Source organism: Centropristis striata, chromosome 11 (assembly GCF_030273125.1).
Source record: "Centropristis striata isolate RG_2023a ecotype Rhode Island chromosome 11, C.striata_1.0, whole genome shotgun sequence".
Lineage (NCBI taxonomy): Eukaryota > Metazoa > Chordata > Actinopteri > Perciformes > Serranidae > Centropristis > Centropristis striata.
In genome coordinates, this window is record NC_081527.1 from 375,001 (window position 1) to 398,320 (window position 23,320).

The 23,320-nt window shown below is 38.9% G+C and overlaps 2 protein-coding genes across 3 annotated transcripts in view; one reads left to right on the forward strand and one right to left on the reverse strand.

Moving 5' to 3' along the window:
* Nucleotides 1-530: 530 nt before the first annotated feature.
* ankrd45 (ankyrin repeat domain 45) lies at nucleotides 531-5,656 on the forward strand. The gene is made up of 4 exons (XM_059344360.1): nucleotides 531-749; nucleotides 2,394-2,561; nucleotides 3,211-3,296; nucleotides 5,152-5,656. Exons 1-4 carry the CDS (start codon nucleotides 581-583, stop codon nucleotides 5,305-5,307), a joined length of 579 nt encoding a protein of 192 aa, XP_059200343.1. The 5' UTR covers nucleotides 531-580; the 3' UTR covers nucleotides 5,308-5,656.
* Nucleotides 5,657-7,934: 2,278 nt separating this feature from the next.
* The window catches only part of xrn1 (5'-3' exoribonuclease 1), a 51,657-nt gene continuing 36,271 nt past the window's right edge, over nucleotides 7,935-23,320 (reverse strand). Inside the window, exons 26-41 of one of the 2 annotated variants that reach the window (XM_059344352.1) lie at nucleotides 22,809-22,944; nucleotides 22,117-22,173; nucleotides 20,427-20,559; nucleotides 19,040-19,109; nucleotides 18,752-18,947; nucleotides 17,926-18,045; nucleotides 17,762-17,833; nucleotides 16,871-16,903; nucleotides 16,672-16,752; nucleotides 15,870-16,007; nucleotides 15,418-15,541; nucleotides 15,150-15,325; nucleotides 12,281-12,397; nucleotides 11,618-11,723; nucleotides 11,342-11,529; nucleotides 7,935-8,990 (exon numbers count right to left, since the gene is read on the reverse strand). In XM_059344352.1, coding sequence (XP_059200335.1) covers nucleotides 8,634-8,990; nucleotides 11,342-11,529; nucleotides 11,618-11,723; nucleotides 12,281-12,397; nucleotides 15,150-15,325; nucleotides 15,418-15,541; nucleotides 15,870-16,007; nucleotides 16,672-16,752; nucleotides 16,871-16,903; nucleotides 17,762-17,833; nucleotides 17,926-18,045; nucleotides 18,752-18,947; nucleotides 19,040-19,109; nucleotides 20,427-20,559; nucleotides 22,117-22,173; nucleotides 22,809-22,944 — 2,104 coding nt within the window. In that variant the 3' untranslated portion in view covers nucleotides 7,935-8,633. Of the gene's footprint in view, nucleotides 8,991-11,341; nucleotides 11,530-11,617; nucleotides 11,724-12,280; nucleotides 12,398-15,149; nucleotides 15,329-15,417; nucleotides 15,542-15,869; nucleotides 16,008-16,671; nucleotides 16,753-16,870; nucleotides 16,904-17,761; nucleotides 17,834-17,925; nucleotides 18,046-18,751; nucleotides 18,948-19,039; nucleotides 19,110-20,426; nucleotides 20,560-22,116; nucleotides 22,174-22,808; nucleotides 22,945-23,320 lie in introns of both variants that reach the window. The other variant, XM_059344351.1, reaches the window with a different exon arrangement.

Consider the following 23,320-nt stretch of genomic DNA (forward strand, 5'->3'; position numbering starts at 1 on the left):
GCCGTCACCATGGAAACAGGAGACTCGGACTGACTGCGGATCAGAGAGCTGAACGGACCTGGAGGGTCTTTTTATTATAGTTTATATTATTCTGAGGACCTGGAGGGTGTTTTTATTATATTTAATATTCTACTGAGGACCTGGAGGGTGTTTTTATTTTATTTTTGGGACCTGTATGGTCTTTATATTATATTTAATATTATTGTGGAGAGCTGGAGGGTCTTTTTAGTTTAGTTTATATTATTCTGAGGACCTGGAGGGTCTTTATATTATATTTAATATTATTCCGGGGACCTGTAGGGTCTTTATATTATATTTAATATTATTGTGGAGAACTGGAGGGTCTTTTTAGTTTAGTTTATATTATTCTGAGGACCTGGAGGGTCTTTTTATTTTATTTTATTTTATATTCTACTGAGGACCTGGAGGGTCTTTTTATTTTATTTTGGGGACCTGGAGGGTCTTTATATTATATTTAATATTATTGTGGGGACCTGGAGGGTCTTTTTAGTTTAGATTATATTATTCCGGGGACCTGGAGGGTGTTTTTTTATTGATCTAATATTATTGTGGATTATTGATGGAGCAGCTCGGAGCCCCAGCGGAGCCTGAGGGTGATGAAGACCCCGGAGTGATGAAGGACCTGGCGGGTCGAGAGCCTCTGCTGACAGCCTCCATGCTGGGTCGCAGCTCCGCAGTCCGGGATCTGATCCGGTCCGGAGCCCCGGTCAACCAGCAGACCGCCAGAGGTAAAAACCTTCAATTATTATATATATTAATATAATAATATATTAATATAATATACTTTAATATGATGAAAACCAGAGAGGAAGTCACATTATGATCATCACATTATTAACCTGCTTATTGTTCCTATTAGAAGTTTATTAATGAGGTCAAAACAGGCCGATTTAAATTAATATTTTAAATTAATATTATACTATGTACTATGTATTATACTATGTAAAGGCCAGTGGTGGAAGAAGTATTCTGCAGTAAAAGTACTCATACATACTGTGAAATGACTCCATTACAGTAAAAGTACTGCATATAATAGTACAAAACTTTTAAACTGTAGAAAACAGTAATTTCATGTAAAATTAATGGAGAAATGCCATATTTAACTAGGACACAATGACCCTAAAATAAAGGGACTATTCAGTCTAAATTACAGTTTTTGCTTATATTTACATTTAAATTTACAGTACACTGAAAAAATGTTCGTAGAAATTACAGTAAAAAACTTTCAAATTACATCAGAAATAGGGAGTAAAAATGTTTATATATCACCGTAGTAGACACTTTTAATTATCACAGAATAGCACAAAACTTTTACTTTTACTGTCAAACTGTAGGAAACACACAGTTTTACTGTAGTAATAAAACATTTTCATGTAAAATTAGTGGAGAAATACCATGATGTCACAATGAAACAATTACCCTGAAAATAACAGGAATATTCAGTCTAAATTACAGATATTGACATTTATTTTACAGTAGAAAACCCACTCACTGTATTTTTTGGTGAAGTTCTGGCAACCACAGCTGACGGTATTTCACCGTCAATTAAGAGATTATTTTTTACAGTGTACAAAACTTTAAAACTGTAGAAAACACAGTTTTTTTCATGTAAAATAAATGGAGAAATACAATGATGTCACAAGGACACAATCACCCTAAAATAAAGGGAAAACTTGCTGTATTTTTTACTTTTATTGAAATTCTGGCAACCACAGCAGCCGGTATTTTACCGTCAATTAAACAGATTTTTTTTTTTACAGTGTACTTAGTTACTTTCCACCACTGGCCTAATGTGTATATATGTATCTAGAGCAGGGGTCTCAAACTGGCGGCCCGCGGGCCAATTGTGGCCCTCGTGATGATATTTTGTGGCCCCCACCTTGATATGAAAGTTTAATGTGAGTTTTATATGAATGGCACTTTACCGTGTTGTGTGTGGAAGGTCCCTTTAATTACTGTTTTTGGTAATTTTGTGTCTTTTTTGGTAATTTTGTGTCTTTTTTAAAAATAATTTTGTGTCCTTTTTGGTCATTTTGTTTCTTTTTTAAGTAACTTAGTTTTTGTCTTTTTTGGTAATTCTGTGTATTTTTTTTTTTGTCATTTTCTGTCCTTTTTTGGTCATATATCTACACACACACACACACACACAGATATATATATATATATATATATATATATATATATATACACAGGTATATCACATTATGGAGTTTTTTTGCACTAGAGGACACATCATCATAGTTTATGATATGAAGGAACTTTAGAGGAACCAATAAGACACGTCCTCTGGTTTCACCATCTAGAGGAACTTTATCTCTTCCTCTGCTCCTCTTCCTCTTCCTGTCCTCAGTCTGACCGTCTGTCCTCTTCAGGGTACTCGTCCCTCCACCTGGCGGCCTGTTGGGGACACGTGGACACAGTGAGGACTCTTCTTGAACTGGGAGCAGATCCAGAGACCAGGACCTTCAGGGGGGACAGACCTGTAGACCTGGCCAGGTCCTACTGCAGGACCGAGTGCACCGAGTGTCTCCTGGTGGCTGGTGGGTCTCTGGTCCTGGTCCAACCTTTATTATCTGATGTCCCTTTAACTCTAGTGTCCCTCATCACGTCCCCTTAACTCTAGTGTCCCTCATCAGGTCCTGGTCCAACCTTTATTAATGTCCCCTTAACTCTAGTGTCCCTCATCAGGTCCTGGTCCAACCTTTATTAATGTCCCCTTAACTCTAGTGTCCCTCATCAGGTCCTGCTCCAACCTTTATTAATGTCCCCTTAACTCTAGTGTCCCTCATCAGGTCCTGCTCCAACCTTTATTAATGTCCCCTTAACTCTAGTGTCCCTCATCAGGTCCTGGTCCAACCTTTATTAATGTCCCCTTAACTCTAGTGTCCCTCATCAGGTCCTGCTCCAACCTCTGGTTAATGTCCCTTTAACTCTAGTGTCCCTCATCAGGTCCTGGTCCAACCTTTATTAATGTCCCCTTAACTCTAGTGTCCCTCATCACGTCCCTTTAACTCTAGTGTCCCTCATCAGGTCCTGGTCCAACCTCTGGTTAATGTCCCTTTAACTCTAGTGTCCCTCATCAGGTCCTGCTCCAACCTCTGGTTAATGTCCCTTTAACTCTAGTTAATGTTAATGTCCCTTTAACTCTAGTGTCCCTGTGTGTGTGTGTGTGTGTGTGTGTGTGTGTAGAAGCTAAAGAGGAGCTGGTGTCCTGTTTGGCGTCAGTCAGAGATCTGATCAGTGATCCAGAGAGAAACCTCTCCAAGGAGCAGAAGGTACAGTAACATTTATCACATCAATCCTCCTTTCCATCAGAAACAACAGGATGAGACCAGTTTGACCAGTTTGAGCTGGTTAGAGTCCAGCAGCTCCAGGAGCTGAATGGAATAAAATATGGACAACTACTAAATATATCAGGCACACATTTTATTTATTCAACTGTTTATGTGACCATAAACGAGACAAACATCAGCTGACAGCTGCTCCACTAGGATCCACTAGGATCCACTAGGATCCACTAGGATCTTGTTACTGTGTTGCTGATTTCTCTCCTCAAATGTTTTTAGATGCACATTTAGTAGTGAAGTGACAACGAAGCTTCATGAACCATTGTCTTTATTCTCTGAGCCCCTAGATGGAGCTCTTTGTCCAACAAAGGGCTGAAAACACTCAGTTACTATTACTAGAGCCTTATTTACGCCAAGACGCCATCTAGTGGGGTCAAAACATAAAGAGAATGGTTCATGAAGCTTCGTTGTGACTTCACTATTGAAGAGTGTAAACCAGGGGGCTCAAACTGGCGGCCCGCGGGCCAATTGTGGCCCTCATGATGATATTTTGTGGCCCCCACCTTGATATGAAAGTTTAATGTGAGTTTTATATGAATGGCACTTTACCGTGTTGTGGTGGAAGGTCCCTTTAATTACTTTTATTTTTTTAAATAATTTTGTGTCTTTTTGGAGTAATTTTGTGTCCTTTTTGGTCATTTTGTTTCTTTTTTAAGTAACTTAGTTTTTTCAGTAATTTTGTGTCTTTTTCTGTCATTTTGTGTCTTTTTTTATTAATTTTGTGGGGTTTTTGTCATTTTGTGCAGCGGAACTCAATATATCAGAACAATCCTTCATTTTGTGATAAAAGCACCACATTTGGCAGATGTGTTGATAATTATATTGGGAACCAAACTGGACATTGGGCCATCACTAGTGTTGGGACAACGAAGCTTCATGAACCATTTTTTGACCCCACTAGATGGCGCTCTTGACTTTAAACATTGTGTGTTTGCTTGCTTTATTTTGCTTTTTAGAATAAATACCTTTATGGAATCACATGCTGTCCTTTTAATGTTCTGCACATATGAGTTACATACCAACCTCTTCTATGAAAAGAACTCCAAATTCCTTCACAATTACTAAATATTAGTGTTGGTACAATGAAGCATTTCCTTTATGTCTTGACCCCACTAGATGGCGCTGTTGACTTTAAAAAAAAGAGAAAAGGCTTCATCAATGGTGATTGTGTTTCAGCCCTTTGTTGAACTCCTTAAATAAGGAAAATGCTTCACGAAGCTTCGTTGTCCCGACACTAGCCGTCACCAATTCAGACCCTGGTTGCCGTGGTAACAGCAGTTGGTTAAACTTCCCTTTCCCATTGGACCCAATGGACATAAACTAGATCCTAGAACCCTGAGAACCAAATCAAACACTCACTCACACTTTTACACAGTAATATGTCATCTCATTATATTATCTTATTATATATTGACGTGAATCAGCGAAAACTATTATTTTTTGGGCTTTTTTGTCAGATGGTGGATGTAGAGCATGTGGTACAATAATTACTCACTTATATACGTGTTATTATATGAATGCACTTTATTTAGCATGTTTACAGTCACCAACATTAAATATAAAGCATTTCCAGTTTGTACAGCTACAGGGACGGTTTGTTCTCAGCAGGTTTCAGGTTTCCGTCAGGAGCTCGTTGGTCACATTTATTATTGGAATGAATAGAAAGCTTCAGTTTGTCTCATAATGCTCACATGACTTCATTAACATTGATATTATGATAAAATACAGAAGACAACAACGCTGTCGTCTTATTATTAATGTCTCTTCTGGTCTTTTCTCTCAGAACGTCTGCACTCGTTTGTGTTCTACCAAGTCCGACTGGATCCAGAGCGTCCGGAGGCCGACGGTCTCAGACTTCAGGTCCCAAGTTAAAGACTTGGAGGACTCGCTGCAGCCGATCCTCGGCACGCTGCCGGCTCCGGGGCACCACCTGGAATAAAACGACTCGTTTCTACTTTCTGCAGCTCAGGCTGCAGGAGCCCACACACACTATAATAATAATAATAATAATATAATAATCAGAGACGCTCATCATCTTCTGATGTTTATTGAACAGAACTCTGATTGACTTTCCTTCATTTCAATATAAAATAAAATGATTCACTTGATGTGATCCAAAACATTTAGTTTCTCAGTTTGTTTTCTAGTGAAAACTGTTTCACTCCAAACCTCCAAAACTCCATTCACACTAATTAAATATCCAGCTGGCCTCTTTTGTGTTTACTGTTTTTTTGTGTGATTCTGGTCTATTTTTGTGTTTTTTGCAATTTTTGTGTTTTTTATAATTTTTTCATTTTTTGTGTTTTTGTATTTTTTTTGTAATTTTTTGTGTGTTTTTTTTATGTTACTTTTTTTAACGTGTTTTTTTGTGGTTTTTATGTGTGTGTTCTGTGTATTTTTGTTTTTTGTATTCATCCCCATTTACTTAACACGGGTTAAATAAATGGGGAATATTAAAAAAACAAAAAATGAAAATAGAAAATAGAAAATGTTAAATAAAAAAAATAATGTTAAAAAAAGGAGTTTGTGACAGCAGTTTTAACAAAAGATTTACTTTATTAAATGGATATGTACAGCACATTCCTGGATCCAAACAGCAAGTCATTATCTTCATATTAAGAATTTTCTACTTTGTTTCATTTTCAAAGAAAAAACAAAAAACAGGTGTGCTTCAAATTTACCAAAATGTTTTAAAACCTTATTGCACCAGAGCCGCCGAGCAGACGTCAGACTTCAGTCCAGAGTCGGCGTTAAGGATTTAAACAACAACAACAACAACAACAACAATCAGGCCACAAACAAACAAACAAACATCCTGTGTGTCTGTGAGAAAGCTACAAACGTTTCCAGAGTTTAGAAAAGAGCCAAAGACGGCGATAAAACAGGAAAAAAAACATAAAAGCAGAGCTGAAAGAAACAAAAAGAAGATTAAAATGGAGAGATTGAATAAACGAGTGTTGGTAAATAATCCAGAGAGCTCAGAGCTGCTTCAGTTCAATTCAGAGTCATAAATGTTTGAAATACATAATTACACTAATACTCTTTGGCTGCATTTACACAGATACAAAACAAAAAAAGTCATTTTAAAACCCTCAACGGAGCAGAAACACGTCTGTAGTGATGTCCACATGAAGCTTCTAACACCATCTCTCTCTTTCTTTATGAGAAAGTTCCTTCATTTGAATCATTTTCATTTTAAAAGGAAACAGGAACATTTTATAACAGGCTGGTTGTTCTTCAGCCTCTAGTGGCTGAAATGATTATTACAACAACAAACCAGTCTCGTGTTTCTAGTGATGTCCACATGAAGCTTCATTAAAATCATTTTCTATATTGTCTGGTCCCACTAGATGGCGCTCTCTGTCCATCAAAGGGTTAAAAACACACTGAATTAGCCTGTTTCTTTAAACCAGAGCGCCATCTAGTGGTCAACAAACACAACCAAAGCTTCATCAACAGGAAGTGGACTTTTAAAAGTGGACTAAAATTAAAAAGGACTTCCTGTCAATGTTCAGTTTATTAAAAAATTAAATAGACAAATAAAAAGAAGCCTCTAGCTTTCTGTAGGTGGTCTGGCTCTGGCTAATATCTGGAGTAGATCTGGTTTATATCTGGTTAAACAGCTCTGTGTGGCACAATCAGCACATGTGCTGGTGTGTGTGTGTGTGTGTGTGTGTGTGTGTGTGTGTGTGTGTGTGTGTGTATTTATATTTTAGGCAGTGTGCATTTAACTTTTTTACTTTGTCGTGACGTTTTAGTGTCGTACTAAAAAAGTATAAAAATGCAGCGAGGCGTCAAAAGTTTGAAGGAAAATAAAAATAAAAGGCAGGAAAATGATCAGAAACAAAAACAAACATTAAAACTGATAATCAGCGTTAATCAACCTGATCAACTCCACTGATCAAACCTGACAGATTTTAATCGGTTTTATATTTTAAATGGCTGCAACGCTTCATGAACTGGGATCAGAACAGCCATGATAGATAATTATTAATGTTTATGCATAATTAGCACACTAGCAGCCTTTATAAAGACACAAACATGTCAATAACTTGGTGTGTTTATAGATTTTATTCAGAAGGTGAAATATGAGCCACTAGAAACTGAATCTGAATTATTTATATTTGGCATTTAAATTCCTTAACTTGAATAATTTATAGGGCTGCAACTAACGATTATTATCATTATGATTATTTAAACCATTAATGGATTAGTTGTTTGGTGAATAAAATGTATAAAAATATCAATGAGTGTTTCCAAACCACCAGATTTTGTCCTCAAATCTCTAGTTTTGTCCACAAACCAAAGAGATATTCAGTTTATTGTCATAAAGGAACAAAGAAACCAAAAATATTCACATTGAAGAAGCTGAAATCAGAGAATTTGGAATTATTGTCTTTAAAAAACTACTCAAACCAATTATTAGATTATCAAAATAGTTGATGATTAATTTAATAATTGATTATTGTTCCATTAATCCAATAATTGTTGCAGCTCTTCACATAATTTGAAGTTGTATTGTTCAGTTTGAATTGTTGCATTGAAAAACAATTAAATTTTCTCCTTTTTAACATCTTTTTTGGGGTAATTTTACATATTTTTTAGGTATAATTTTTGATCTCTTATGGGTAATTTTACATCTTTCAATTCAAATTCAATCTTCTATAACGAACATCCTGGTAGTTAAGGCAGAGCAATCGAGCCCAGATACACAGAGCTGCTGATTGGCTGAAGATGCGATCTGTGTATCTGTGATCGATTGTTCTGCCTTAACGACCACCATGTTCGTCACAGAAAACTGAAATTGAATTTTAAGATATCCCTAATAATATGTAAAATTATCCCAAAAATATGTCAAATTACCCCAAAAAACATGTAAAACTGAATGTTTCAGTTCCAAACTAATAAATTCAGTTTCAAATTACAGTTCAGATTCCGTTTTTCAATGCTATGATTCAAATTGAACAATGCAAATACAAATGTTGTGATTCAAATTCAGGTTTTTAATGCAATTATTCGAGTTAAGTAATAAAAATTCAAATATAAATCATTCTGATCCAGTTTCTCTCGTCTCATGTTTCAGATCACATCATGTGTTTTTGTTGTCGTGTTTGGATTCGTTTAGTTTGAGGTTTAATCAGAGAAGATGAGTCAGATTTAAAAACAGCAGCTAAAAACACCAAACACACCTTTTCTCTCTCACACACACACACACACACACACACACACACACACACACACACACACAGAAACACACACACCTCGTCACTCAGAGACTTTTGCCGCCTCGAAGTTGACCGCCAGCTTCCTGTGCTTCCTCTTGGAGGCGGAGCCGGGGGTGTGGCCTGTTGCCGGGGCGTTCTGTCGAGGGGGGGTGTGTGGGGCTGCCGTCGTCGTCGTCATGGAGACGGCTGCGTCTCCTACACCACCAGTGGACGAGGAGGCGGGGTCGTTGATGACGGTGTACTGGTGCGGCGGGTCGAAGCCCGGAGCTGCTGATTGGTCGAAGGGCGGCTGGCTCTGGCCTCGCTGTGATTGGTTCCTGGCCACCGTGTGGGCGGCGCTGTAGAACTCTCGAGTCTCCTGGTTCTTCTTGTTGGCCGAGACTCGCTTCTTAGTCACCTGGTCAGGTCACACCACAACATTAGAGCAGGAAAACCTTCTGACTGGAGACAACAACCTTAAATATATGGATGGATATGTAAATTTTGCCTTTTATATGTTTATAATATTATATATGTTTTATTTTTTTAGCTTATTTAATTTGTATTCTGTCTATAGCTTGTGTATGTGTATCAGAAGTCCCTTTATTGTCATTGATCAGAGTAACAAGTACCATTACAACGAAATTAGCCATCATTGTTTTAAACTAGAAAATGTCCTCTGGGTAAATAGTGAAAGGGCCACTACTGCCGGTGTGTGTACACTATGATGAGATTTATAACAATTAATACTAGTAATGTTATGATACTATATAATATACAAAGAGCACACCTACAACAAGCATTCCTTTACAAGTATTTATTTATACAGCAACCTATGACCTTTAACCTCAAAATGTGTGTTTGTGTGTGTGTGAAACACGTGTATCTGGAGGAGTGTGCGCGCTTACACGCGTGTAACTGTAATCACATCAAAGCATCAAAGGCTTTGTGGTCGACCAATCAGATCAGAGCAATCAACAGAATTAACTGCCGCTGTAGAATGTTCCTGAACAGTGACAGCAGCCAGAGGTGGACAGACTGGAATTTCTGGCCTCGAACAGAAAGCATTTTTGGCAAAACCATAATACCTATCATTGATCCGACTTCACTTTGAGCGTCCTGAGTTCTTCCTGAACGTCTACATATGGTTTTTTTTAAGAAAAATGACAAAATAGCTTTGTTAGAGCGATCTAAAAAAACTGTTCCATCTCCCTTTTTCCGAAATCTTCCTGCGTTTTTAATATGGGAGCCAATGAGGCTGTTGGTGGTGTTGGTGGATCATCTGTGTGTCCTACGCCCAAACTATAACTCTGACAGCTTTACCAGAGGATTGTGAGGGAGAAGACTAATTTTCCTACGTTTCTATGTATAAATTATTTCTGTAGAGTGGAATTTGCGGCCTGGAGCGCAGTTTTCAAATTTATTTTTTGACAGTTTTACCTCTCCCTCTACACTCTGGCGATGATGTCACACACTGTGACACGAACATTCCGTGCAATACACACCCATTATAATCTCAGAATTTCTCCAAAAATGATCATGGTCATTGAACAGGGATTGATAAAAAACTATATGACCTATCGAAACGTGGATTAATACACCGATACACAAGACTTGTGTCTACTGTTTAAAGTTTAAATGGAGTCTCTAGGTGAAATTATGCCGGAGAAGTAGACGTTTAAAAATCTCCAATTATTGTTCTTTTTCCCTCATTTTTAGCCCTAATAACTAAATAAAGCAGATCAAACAGAGATTGTGTGGTCAGGTGTGTTTCTACCTGTAGTGGGATAAACTGGTTGTGTTTCTACCTGTAGTGGGATAAACTGGTTGTGTTTCTACCTGTAGTGGGATAAACTGGTTGTGTTTCTACCTGTAGTGGGATAAACTGGTTGTGTTTTTACCTGTAGTGGGATAAACTGGTTGTGTTTCTACCTGTAGTGGGATGAACTGGTTGTGTTTCTACCTGTAGTGGGATGAACTGGTTGTGTTTCTACCTGTAGTGGGATAAACTGGTTGTGTTTCTACCTGTAGTGGGATAAACTGGTTGTGTTTTTACCTGTAGTGGGATAAACTGGTTGTGTTTCTACCTGTAGTGGGATGAACTGGTTGTGTTTCTACCTGTAGTGGGATAAACTGGTTGTGTTTCTACCTGTAGAGGGATAAACTGGTTGTGTTTCTACCTGTAGTGGGATAAACTGGTTGTGTTTCTACCTGTAGTGGGATGAACTGGTTGTGTTTCTACCTGTAGTGGGATAAACTGGTTGTGTTTCTACCTGTAGTGGGATAAACTGGTTGTGTTTCTACCTGTAGTGGGATAAACTGGTTGTGTTTCTACCTGTAGTGGGATAAACTGGTTGTGTTTCTACCTGTAGTGGGATAAACTGGTTGTGTTTCTACCTGTAGTGGGATGAACTGGTTGTGTTCCTACCTGTAGTGGGATAAACTGGTTGTGTTTCTACCTGTAGTGGGATGAACTGGTTGTGTTTCTACCTGTAGTGGGATGAACTGGTTGTGTTCCTACCTGTAGTGGGATGAACTGGTTGTGTTTCTACCTGTAGTGGGATAAACTGGTTGTGTTTCTACCTGTAGTGGGATGAACTGGTTGTGTTCCTACCTGTAGTGGGATGAACTGGTTGTGTTTCTACCTGTAGTGGGATAAACTGGTTGTGTTTCTACCTGTAGTGGGATGAACTGGTTGTGTTCCTACCTGTAGTGGGATAAACTGGTTGTGTTTCTACCTGTAGTGGGATAAACTGGTTGTGTTTCTACCTGTAGTGGGATAAACTGGTTGTGTGATCCGATGGGCAGCGTTGTTGCTGCTGCAGGTTGCTGGCGAGCAGCTCCGGGGAAGGTTCCTGTCCCGTAGAACGTCTGGTTCTGGTTCTGGTGGTGAGGAGGCAGCGGCAGACCCCACATGGGGGCCGGACCGTAACCCTGGGGGGGCAGCAGCAGCCCACCTGGAGACACGATGTGTTCAGGTTCATTCACTGTCTGTTCTCTAGCAGCTACAGACTTTAACCTGTATGAGTGTATGAGGAGACTGACCTTGCTGGCTGAAGACGGGGGGCATGGGTCCTAGAGGAGGGGGTCTGATCTGAGCCACTCCAGGGAACAGCGCCGGAGGGAGGGGGAACCCGGACCCCACAGAGTTCTACACAGAGACAAGGTTCATTATAGACCTGAACAATAACACAATGATGCACATTCACACTCCCTAACTCAGAGATGTGGTACTGGTCTAGACTCAGACCCTGTTCCAGACCTGAGGTCCACTCAGTCAGGGACTGGAGGACAAACTGGGTTTAGTGGGAACTTTGGTTCAAAATAGTTATAATGAGCCCATATAAACTAACTAGTTGGTAGCTTGGATTTACTATTTATTTGTAAAGGGTTTTGTTATTTGTGTGTGTATATATATATTTGTGTGTGTGTGTGTGTATATGTATATGTATATATATATATGTGTGAGTGTGTGTGTGTGTGTGTGTGTATATATATGTGTGTGTGTGTGTGTGTGTGTGTGTATGTATATATATGTGTGTGTGTGTGTGTGTGTGTGTGTGTGTATGTATATGTATATATATATATGTGTGTGTGTGTGTGTGTGTGTGTGTGTATGTGTGTGTGTGTGTGTGTGTGTGTGTATATGTATATATGTGTGTGTGTGTGTGTGTGTGTGTGTGTGTGTGTGTGTGTGTGTGTGTGTACCAGTCTCTGCAGGGCGAAGAAGGCAGCTTTCTCCTTGGCTTCGTTCTCTGATTGGCACTGAGGGCCGTGAACCATCAACCCACTGGAGAGCTTCACCTGACACACCACGCTACGAGTCTGAGGACACGTTTACAACATTAGTGGGACACAAACACCAAATATCTACACAATATCTACACAACGCACTGCAAAACATAAACGCAAAGAGGCCTGTCACGATAATCAACATATTGACTTATCGTTCAATATATAAAAATGGACGTGATAGTTTTTGTGGACTCGATAATTGTTGTTTAAATAAGAAATTAACATGTTCGCCAGTCACACACACACACACACACACACACACACAGTGCAGACGTTAGCAGCTGAAGCTAGTGAGTGTGTTACTCGATGTGAAGTTTCCCGTCGGCTGCACAACTCCAGAAAGTTTGGTGGAATAAATGGAGCCAAAGCCAGAGTGGTGTGGGAACATTTAGGACTTTACTGTTCAGCTCAGCCTCAAAACAACTGCAGCCACCGCATACTGCAAACAAACTGCATGCTAACTGCTACAGAGCTAACTGCTAAAGACCTAACTGCTACAGAGCTAACTGCTACAGAGCTAACTGCTACAGAGCTAACTGCTAAAGACCTAACTGCTACAGAGCTAACTGCTACAGAGCTAACTGCTAAAGACCTAACTGCTACAGAGCTAACTGCTACAGAGCTAACTGCTACAGAGCTAACTGCTAAAGACCTAACTGCTACAGAGCTAACTGCTAAAGACCTAACTGCTACAGAGCTAACTGCTACAGAGCTAACTGCTACAGGGCTAACTGCTACAGAGCTAACTGCTACAGGGCTAACTGCTACAGAGCTAACTGCTACAGGGCTAACTGCTACAGAGCTAACTGCTACAGACCTAACTGCTACAGAGCTAACTGCTACAGGGCTAACTGCTACAGAGCTAACTGCTACATGGCTAACTGCTACATGGCTAATTGCTACAGAGCTAACTGCTACAGGGCTAACTGCTACAGAGCTAACTGCTACAGAGCTAACTGCTACAGACCTAACTGCTACAGAGCTAACTGCTACAGGGCTAACTGCTACAGACCTAACTGCTACAGGGCTAACTGCTACAGAGCTAACTGCTACAGGGCTAACTGCTACAGAGCTAACTGCTACAGAGCTAACTGCTACATGGCTAACTGCTACAGGGCTAACTGCTACTGAGCTAACTGCTACAGGGCTAACTGCTACAGACCTAACTGCTACAGAGCTAACTGCTACAGAGCTAACTGCTACAGACCTAACTGCTACAGAGCTAACTGCTACAGACCTAACTGCTACAGAGCTAACTGCTACAGAGCTAACTGCTACATGGCTAACTGCTACAGACCTAACTGCTACAGGGCTAACTGCTACAGAGCTAACTGCTACAGGGCTAACTGCTACAGACCTAACTGCTACAGGGCTAACTGCTACAGAGCTAACTGCTACAGACCTAACTGCTACAGGGCTAACTGCTACAGGGCTAACTGCTACAGACCAAACTGCTACAGAGCTAACTGCTACAGGGCTAACTGCTACAGGGCTAACTGCTACAGAGCTAACTGCTACAGACCTAACTGCTACAGACCTAACTGCTACAGACCTAACTGCTACAGGGCTAAGTGCTACATGGCTAACTGCTACATGGCTAACTGCTACAGAGCTAACTGCTACAGAGCTAACTGCTACAGGGCTAACTGCTACAGAGCTAACTGCTACATGGCTAACTGCTACAGAGCCAACTGCTACAGAGCTAACTGCTACAGACCTAACTGCTACAGACCTAACTGCTACAGACCTAACTGCTACAGGGCTAAGTGCTACATGGCTAACTGCTACATGGCTAACTGCTACAGAGCTAACTGCTACAGAGCTAACTGCTACAGGGCTAACTGCTACAGAGCTAACTGCTACATGGCTAACTGCTACAGAGCCAACTGCTACATGGCTAACTGCTACAGAGCTAACTGCTACAGGGCTAACTGCTACAGAGCTAACTGCTACAGGGCTAACTGCTACAGAGCTAACTGCTACATGGCTAACTGCTACAGAGCTAACTGCTACATGGCTAACTGCTACAGAGCCAACTGCTACATGGCTAACTGCTATGTAACTGTTTGTAACTGATTAGACTACCTGTCTTACTGTAATTGATTAGACTACCTGTCTTAATGTAATTGATTAGACTACCTGTCTTAATGTAATTGATTAGACTACCTGTCTTACTGTAATTGATTAGACTACCTGTCTTAATGTAATTGATTAGACTACCTGTCTTACTGTAATTGATTAGACTACCTGTCTTAATGTAACTGATTAGACTACCTGTCTTAATGTAATTGATTAGACTACCTGTCTTACTGTAATTGATTAGACTACCTGTCTTAATGTAACTGATTAGACTACCTGTCTTACTGTAATTGATTAGTCTACCTGTCTTAATGTAATTGATTAGACTACCTGTCTTAATGTAACTGATTAGACTACCTGTCTTAATGTAATTGATTAGACTACCTGTCTTAATGTAATTGATTAGACTACCTGTCTTAATGTAACTGATTAGTCTACCTGTCTTAATGTAATTGATTAGACTACCTGTCTTAATGTAATTGATTAGACTACCTGTCTTAATGTAATTGATTAGACTACCTGTCTTAATGTAATTGATTAGACTACCTGTCTTAATGTAATTGATTAGACTACCTGTCTTAATGTAATTGATTAGACTACCTGTCTTACTGTAATTGATTAGACTACCTGTCTTAATGTAACTGATTAGACTACCTGTCTTAATGTAATTGATTAGTCTACCTGTCTTACTGTAACTGATTACCTGTCTGTTGCCTATGAAGCTGAAGTCCGGCGGGCCCATCCCCAGTCTGGCACACACACACGCCAGCTCTGACACCTTGCTGCCCAGCACGGCGTTGGACAGGTTGGACAGGTTGGAGGACGCCATGACGGGGGACGCCATGATGGGAGCGTCTCCGTGGGGAGAGTTCATGTTGGCTGCTGGAGGAGACAGAAGGAGGACGTTACTCTAGTCTGGAGGGTTAATTTAGTTTATCTTTGGGCCGTGGTGCAGTAATAACTCTCTGTACCGAGCTTCTTGGAGGATCGTCTCCTGTTCTGCTGCTGGACGCTGTTCGCTGCCTCCTGGGGGGCGGGACTTCCTGTCCCAGCCCCGTCAATCTTCAGCATCTCCTTCAGCATCAAGGTTCCCTTCTGCAGAAACACACAGACTCAGTTTAATGATGCTGAACAACAAGTTATTATAGTTAACGACAACTAACTAAATAACAAAACTAGAATAGAAAAAACATTTTCATTAACTGAAATAAAAACGATCACTAACTGAAACTGTATTTTTCAAGAGAAAAAGGTAATAAAACCTGAATATTTTCTTCAATAGTAATAGTGGAAAAAATGTCTTGATGGAAATGTACAGAGTAGTTATGTCAACTTTTAGTGAAACTAAGAATCTTTCACTAACTTCCTGCCTTAAAACAGCTGAAATGATGAAAACATTAATTAAACTGAAGGGTTAACTCACCATGGCGAAGGACTGAGGAGACAACGGGCCGTCTGATTGGCTGCTGGGGGCCTGGGGAGGAGGAGGGGGGGGCGGGGTCTGCTGGTTGCCCTTGGAGATCTTCAGACTGGCGATCAGGTCCTCAAACTCAGTGGTCGCCTGAGGACGACAAGAGTCCGTTAGTTTAGAGCAAGTTTAGAGTTTGTTTAGAGTTTGTTTAGAGTTTGTTTAGAGTTTGTTTAGAGTTTGTTTAGAGTTTGTTTAGAGTTAGTTTAGAGTTAGTTTAGAGTTAGTTTAGAGTTTGTTTAGAGTTAGTTTAGAGCAAGTTTAGAGTTAGTTTAGAGTTAGTTTAGAGTTTGTTTAGAGTTTGTTTAGAGTTAGTTTAGAGCAAGTTTAGAGTTAGTTTAGAGTTAGTTTAGAGTTTGTTTATAGTTCGTTTAGAGTTAGTTTATAATACATATAATATAATATATTAGAGTTAGTTTAGAGTTAGTTTAGAGTTCGTTTAGAGTTCGTTTAGAGTTAGTTTATAATACATATAATATAATATATTAGAGTTAGTTCAGAGTTAGTTCAGAGTTAGTTCAGAGTTAGCTTAGAGTTAGCTTAGAGTTAGTTCAGAGTTAGTTTAGAGTCAGTTTAGAGTCAGTTTAGAGTTAGCTTAGAGTTAGTTTATAGTCAGTTTATAGTTAGTTTAGAGTTTATTAGTTTAAAGACGTCTGAACAAGATCACAAGAAACCTTCAACCTCAGACTGAACATTCACTTTTAGTGATCAGAAGCTAATTTAAAGTGTGTGTGTGTGTGTGTGTGTGTGTGTGTACCTTATTGGCTGTAGTGTGTGTGGGGAACAGAGAGTTAACATCTTCATTCTTCTTCAACAGTCTGATTCCTCCAACTGGAGCCTGAAATGTAGAACAACGTCACTGAGACACACAGACACACACAGAAAGACACACTACACAACATGCATTAAGGCGTGTGTGTGTGTGTGTGTGTGTGTGTGTGTGTGTGTGTGTGTACCTGCTGGTTCTTGCCCTGTTGTGAGACTCCTTCCTACAGTTGGAAACACAAAGACATTTGTTGGAATTTGAGCATAAAGTTAATTTACTCTCCTGTGATGTTGTTGTTCATGTCAAGCTTGAATAAAGATTTTTGGTAACACTTTACAATAACCAACTAAATGATGTTTATAGATGGTTTATAAACTAATTATTAACCATTTACAAAGTGCTAAACATATTTAATCGTTAAATGTTTTCAACCAATTTCTAAAAGGTTTATGAATCATTTCAAAATCATTAACATACTTAATATGGTGTTAAAATGTTAAAATGAGTGCAACTAACACTATTAATGAGCTATTAATTATGATTTAATTGTTTGTTAATGGTAAAGTAACTATAAACTTACATTAATATACCTTCTATTGGTCATTTATAAATGATGTAGTTAGTTAAACATTAATAAATGATGTATTTACCAATCTAAATGGCCTATATACGGTTTATTAATGACATTAATAATCTGTTTACCATTTATAAATGATGGTTATTGTAAAGTTTAGAGTTAGTTTAGAGTTAGCTTATAGTTAGCTTATAGTTAGTTTAGAGTTAGTTTAGAGTTAGTTTAGAATTAGTTTATAGTTAGTTTATAGTTTAGAGTTAGTTTATAGTTATGTGTGTGTGACACAAAGTAACTATAAACTTACATGAATATACCTTCTATTTGTCATTTATAAATTATTTAGTTAGTTAAACATTAATAAATGATGTATTTACCATTCTAAATGGCCTATATACGGTTTATTAATGACATTAATAATCTGTTTAGCATTTATAAATGATGGTTATTGTAAAGTGTTCCCAGATTTTGTTAAATAAAAAGGTGTAAAAGTCGGTAAAGCAGCCGTACGTGTTGCCAGTGAGCCGGAGGTTTGAGAGGAGGACAAGAGTTCTGCATGGACTGCCACACGTTGTTGTACTCCTGCAGAGAGAGACAGACACATTAAACCTGTCTGTGTGTGTGTCTGCAGGGAGACAGACAGGTGAGAGCAGCAGACAGGTGAGCTGTCTTACCTTGGCCTGTTGTCTCTGGATGGGACCTTTAGAGGGAGAGTTCCTATTGGCTGCTGCCTTCACCACCTGCTGCTGCTGCTGCTGCTGCTGCTGCTGCTGCTGCTGCTGCTTGTTGTTATGCTGCTCCACAAACACACCTCACAGTTAGTACTGGTTTTAGTATTATTATTATTATTATTATTATTATTATAGTACTGGTTTTATTTATTATTATTATTATTATTATTATAGTATTGGTTTGATTATTATTATTATTATAGTACTGGTTTTATTATTATTATTATTATTATTATTATAGTACTGGGTTTATTATTATTATAATAGTACTGGTTTGATTGATTTAATGCTGGTCTAGACTAGAGTCCCAGACTAGAAGCTGAGAGTCTTCCTGGATCATCTCCATGGTTAGTTTAAGGTAGTAATCTGGTTCATATCAGTCTTTTATAGTCTTGGATTTGTCTCAGTGACGCAACACAACATGGTTTTATTAATAATGATTTTGGTTATTATAAAGAATGTTCCCATGACTGTAGATGTAAAAATGACCAAAAAAGACACAAAATGACCAAAAATAGATGTAAAAATGACTAAAAAAGACACAAAATGACCAAAAATAGATGTAAAAATGACTAAAAAAGACACAAAATGACCAAAAATAGATGTAAAAATGACAAAAAAAAGACACAAAATGACCAAAAATAAATGTAAAAATGACTAAAAAAGACACAAAATGACCAAAAATAGATGTAAAAATGACCAAAAAAGACACAAAATAACCATAAACAGATGTAAAAATGACCAATAAAGACCCAGAAACCCGTCTGACCTGCGTGGGGATGAATGGCGAGCGTGGCGAGTGGTTGAGGCCCGTCATCTGGCGGCTGGAGGAGAAGCTGGCGGCGGTGGCGGGCTGAGGCTTGACGATGGCGGTGAGCTTGTGGGAGGTGTGGTCCACTCGTCCTCCGTGGGAAAGGTTGATGAGAGCACAGGGGGGGAGGCGGTACCCACGAGGAGACGCACACCTGAGGACAGGTAACAGGGACACAAGACTTACTGTAGATAACCACATGGTACAGGTTCTGGTTCATCTTCCTGCCTCAGAGGGACCTGCTACCTGATGGTGAGGCCTCCAGCAAACTCCTCATCAAACACCACCTCGTAGAGAACCTCCGCCTCCCGCTCAGCTGCAACACACAGACACCAACACGTGATTCAGATTTATACACTTATACTTATACACTTATTTATTGCTGATTGTTCTATGGAAATGTTTGTTTTATTGTTGATTCTTTGGATCTGTTGTTGTTGTTTAAATGTGCTAAACAAATAAAGTGGACTGGACTGGACTGATTTCTCCTGAATAGAACAAACAGGATGAAGAAGTCTGGTTTAATATCTGTGTTTTAACACGGACTGATTCAATTATTTCATCCCAGCTGGAAAAACAGACCAACAAACTGATTCTGTTAGATTCAGCAGGTTTCCTCCAGGGAGATACAGCAGCAGGTGGAATCAGCTGAATGTGTACGCTAGCTACTAGCTACTGCTGCGCTCTCTTTTCATTTAGCAAGAGTCCGTTAGAATCAGAGCTCCGAGCTGCCGTCTCTATTCTCTGAGTGGAGGAGGAGCTCAGGATCACGTCTCATCTGGTTGATTGATTGGTTGGTTACACAGTAAGACAAACAGACTAACATGTCTCTGTTCTGCTTTTGTCTGCAGGCAGATTCACTTTGTTATGTGATTAAGCACTTTACCTTTTATCACATTTATGACGCGGGTGTTTAAGTAGCTCAGTGGCAAAAATTGTCAGAGTCCAAACTAATCCAGATCAGACCCAAGAATAGATACAAAACTAGATAGAAACTAAGCAATAAGAGGACATTTTTGTGGACATTTTTCCCATTTTTAATCCTACTTCAGACACATGAGACCAAGTTTATATTGACTCTTTGCACTTCTTGTTCCCCGCTGGTGGAACACACTACCAGTCCTACCAGAGCAGGGTCCCTCTCTACCTTTAGAACCTCCTGAAGACCTTCAGAGAGCATCTTCTCTCCTAGACCACATGATAACTCTCCTCCTTAAAGAATTGTCACTAGCACTAACAGCTCTTACTGCACTAGACCTTGATTGTTTGCTTTTTCTCTTCCTGTAAGTCGCTTTGGATAAAAGCGTCTGCTAAATGACTAAATGTAATGTAAATTTCATCTGACTCTCTTCTGATGGAGGTCCAGAGCCATGATGTCACTTCCTGTCCAGCCTCGGTGCCACTATGGCTTCTGTAACTAACAGCAGCCTGATCAGTAGTGAGGTGACATCAGAACCTCAGGAACCGTTCTCTTTATGTTCTGACCCAGCAGATCACCAGATGGAGCTCCTTGGCTTATAAAAGCCTCTATCAATGGTAACGGAGTGTTTTCAGCCCTTTGTTGAACAGAGAGCTCCACCTAGTGTCTCAGAGAGGAAATAAACTGCTGATGGAGGTTCTCTGGTTCTCTGACCTCCTTTGATGCCGACGACGGTTCCTCTGAGGCCCAGTGGGACGGTGAAGCTCTCCCTGATGTTGATGACCCGGTCAAACAGCCGGTACTCTGAGTCGGGGTCCGGGACCACGCCCTGCTGCTGCTCCAACGGCTGCACACACACACACACACACACACACACACACACACACACACACAGACACAGACACAGACACAGACACAGACACAGACACAGACACAGACACAGACACAGACACAGACACACAAACACACAAACACACAAACACACAAACACACAAACACACAAACACACAAACACACAAACACAAACACAAACACACAGACACAGACACAGACACAGACACAGACAGACACAGACACAGACACAGACACAGACACACACAGACACAGACACAGACACAGACACAGACACACAAACACACAAACACACAAACACACAAACACAAACACACAAACACACAAACACACACACACACACACACACACACAGGTTCAATACTTTAGAAACACACAGTCACAGAAAAAAATCACTGACTCAATTTAAAAGACAATTGATAGATTGTATCTATATCTATATATAGTAATTTACAATATACATGTAAAGGTATTCACAATGTAATATAAATTGTTTATAGTATATGTATATATATAATTATTTATAATATTTGTATGTGACTATACTGATTATTCACATATGTATGTATATACTGACCCGTTAAGGGGGACTAGATACGTTTCTTTACTTCTTCCTGTTCCCTTTCCAGCTGCAGAAAGTGTCTGTTTTTTTCCATTTTTTTTGCTTTTTTTATTTTTTTTTTATTTATTCATCTATTAATATTTAAACTTGTTTTTTTTTATTGCTTGCATGTTCGAAATAAAGACAATCAATCAATCAATCAATCAATCAATCAATTATTAATAATAACAACAAATAATGATAATGACATTTGGCCAAGTTGAGACAATATACAGTCATGGAATTTAACATGGTTTTATTGGTTATTATCAATAAAACCATGTTAAATGTCTAGAGATCAGCTCTGTAATTAAACTCTTATCAGATATTTTTGTTGTTGGTGACTAATTGGTCAAAGTTAGCATTGGCAGAATGTTTAGTTTAAAGCTTTTTTTACATTTTCATAAGCTATGATGCACATTTTATTGACTAACACAGTCATGGAAAACATTATTAGACCATTGAATAATGAAGAGCTGATTTCTAGACATTTTCCATGGTTTTCATTTTGGTTATTGTCAAACAAACATGTTAAATGTCTAGATATCAGCTCTAAAATAAAACTATTAGATATTTTTGTTGTTATCATTAGATTTGTCCAAACAAATGTTTTCTTTAGTAGCACCAGACATTAAAAAGAACAGGAAATTAAAGAAATGTGTGAAGGATGAAGAATAACGTGTCAAAAACTGCATCACACTTTTCTACAGCTAAAGGCAACATCTTCAAATGAATTCTTGATTTCCAACATATAGTTCTAAACATAAACGCATTCAATTTAAAACCACATGACAAAAATAAAAGAAGCAAAGCCAAAGAGTAGAAACAGTCGAGTAAACAAAGTAGAAACACACACTTCTTAATGAAAGTAATGGCATATATATATATATGTATATATATATATATATATATATATATATATATATATAATGTGCATGAAAAGGTTCTCACCCTGAAGAGGAGATGAGGCTTCACTGTCACACGGACCTTCTTGGTGCTCTTCTTCACCTGAGGAAGAGGAGGAAGAGATGTTTTATTGTTTTATTGTTTTATTGTGATCCCCATTATCTGCAGAACAACTGCAGCTATTATTCATATAATATACAGAACATACAACTCAAATTAAAACAAACTTAAAGAGTTAACAAGAAGTTAGCTAAGTAGTTAGCCAAGAAGTTAGCTAAGTAGTTAGCTTAGCAAGCTACTAAGCTAACTACTTAGCCAAGAAGTTAGCTAAGTAGCTAGCTTAGCAAGCTACTTAGCTAAAAGATGGATAAGGTTAATTTTTGACCCATGTTGTGCATTAGAAGAGTAGTGACACAAAAAGGAATTTTATTTAAAAGTGAATAAAGGAAAACATGAAATTAGGATGTATGATGATCAAAAACAAACTAATTGAGGAAAACCTGGAATACTGAATGATGAAAATAATTTATTACAAAGATATAGAAGATAAAAACTGTCACTGGGTCACTTTAGACCATGTTGGGCATCAAAGGGTTAACAAGGGGAGAAGCTGTGATGATGAACTGGAGTTAGTGTAATATGTGTGTGTGTGTGTCTGAGTGTGTGTGTGTGTGTGTGTGTGTGTGTGTGTGTGTGTGTGTGTGTGTGTAGTGTGTGTATAGAGTGTGTGTGTGTACCTTGGCCTTCTCCACGGCCTCCTCTATTCTCTCCACGATGGCGGAGTCGAGGACCTGCAGGTCGCAGGACGTCCTGCCGATGGAGCTCACCGGGTGACCTTTCAGCCACGACGTGATCTCAGAAACCTTCTCCGCCCTGTCGGGGTCAGAGGTCACCACAGGGAGGAACAACACCATCAGCAGAGGAAAGATCATTATCATAAAGCTCTCATCTGTCAGAGACAACTAATGCTTTAAACTGGTCAACTACAGTCTTGGAAATAATGATTAGACCTCCTTGTTTCCTTCAGGTTCTGGTTCATTTTAATGTCTGGTTCAACTAAAGGTTCATTTGTTTGGACAAATAAAATGATAACAACACAAATATCTCATAATAGTTTAATTACAGAGCTGATATCTAGACATTAAACATGGTTTATTGATAACAAACAAAATCATGATCAATAAAACCATGTTAAATGTCTAGATATCAGCTCTATAATTAAACATATTATATTTAGTTGAACCAGACA